General features: G+C 44.1%; 1 protein-coding gene across 1 annotated transcript in view; it reads left to right on the plus strand.

Annotated features, from left to right (window-relative positions):
- Window positions 1–57, plus strand: part of LOC115182050 (wnt inhibitory factor 1-like) — a 20,784-nt gene extending 20,727 nt beyond the window's left edge. Inside the window, exon 5 of the mRNA XM_029743690.1 lies at window positions 22–57. Within this exon, the coding sequence (XP_029599550.1) occupies window positions 22–57 (36 nt within the window). The remainder of the gene's footprint in view (window positions 1–21) is intronic.
- The last annotated feature ends 517 nt before the right edge of the window (window positions 58–574 follow it).

Genomic DNA, 574 nt, shown 5'->3' on the forward strand with positions numbered 1-574 from the left:
CCTCCCCCCCCCCTCCCCCAGTCTCCCCCCCCCCCGGCCTGCCCCAGTCTCCGCTGATCCTGTGATCTGACCACCACTATCTGTCTCAGACACCTTCCATTATTCAACACTTCCTCACTTGCCCTCCCACATGAAATGCTTCCTATACAGAGAGCCTGTAGTGAACAGTTTCATTATAATGAATGAAAACCTGTAGGCATTAATTTGTCTAAAATACACACTGGTTGTGGGGTATGTATATATATGTATGTATGTATGTATGTATGTAGCCAATCCCTTCAAACCACACCAAGTCAGGACCCTGTTTTTATCTGAGAAGGTGAACTGAGAAACTACCTGCACTGTAAAATGCTGCTGAACAAGTTATTGAATATTTCATGGTTTTGTGGCTTTGACAGCACTCACTGGTGCAGTACTGAGGTAGCATAAGTGTAGCTGCAGTGACCTGGCAGGCATAGGCATCTTACCTGCTGATTTGGCTAATGCTAGTCATTTGCTTAGGTCTATAGGTTTAATAGCTCACAGTAAATACTACAGTATCTGTATTAAGGCTTTAATCGAGTCATTTCTATGA

Source organism: Salmo trutta, unplaced genomic scaffold, assembly GCF_901001165.1.
Source record: "Salmo trutta unplaced genomic scaffold, fSalTru1.1, whole genome shotgun sequence".
NCBI classification, from domain to species: Eukaryota; Metazoa; Chordata; class Actinopteri; order Salmoniformes; family Salmonidae; genus Salmo; species Salmo trutta.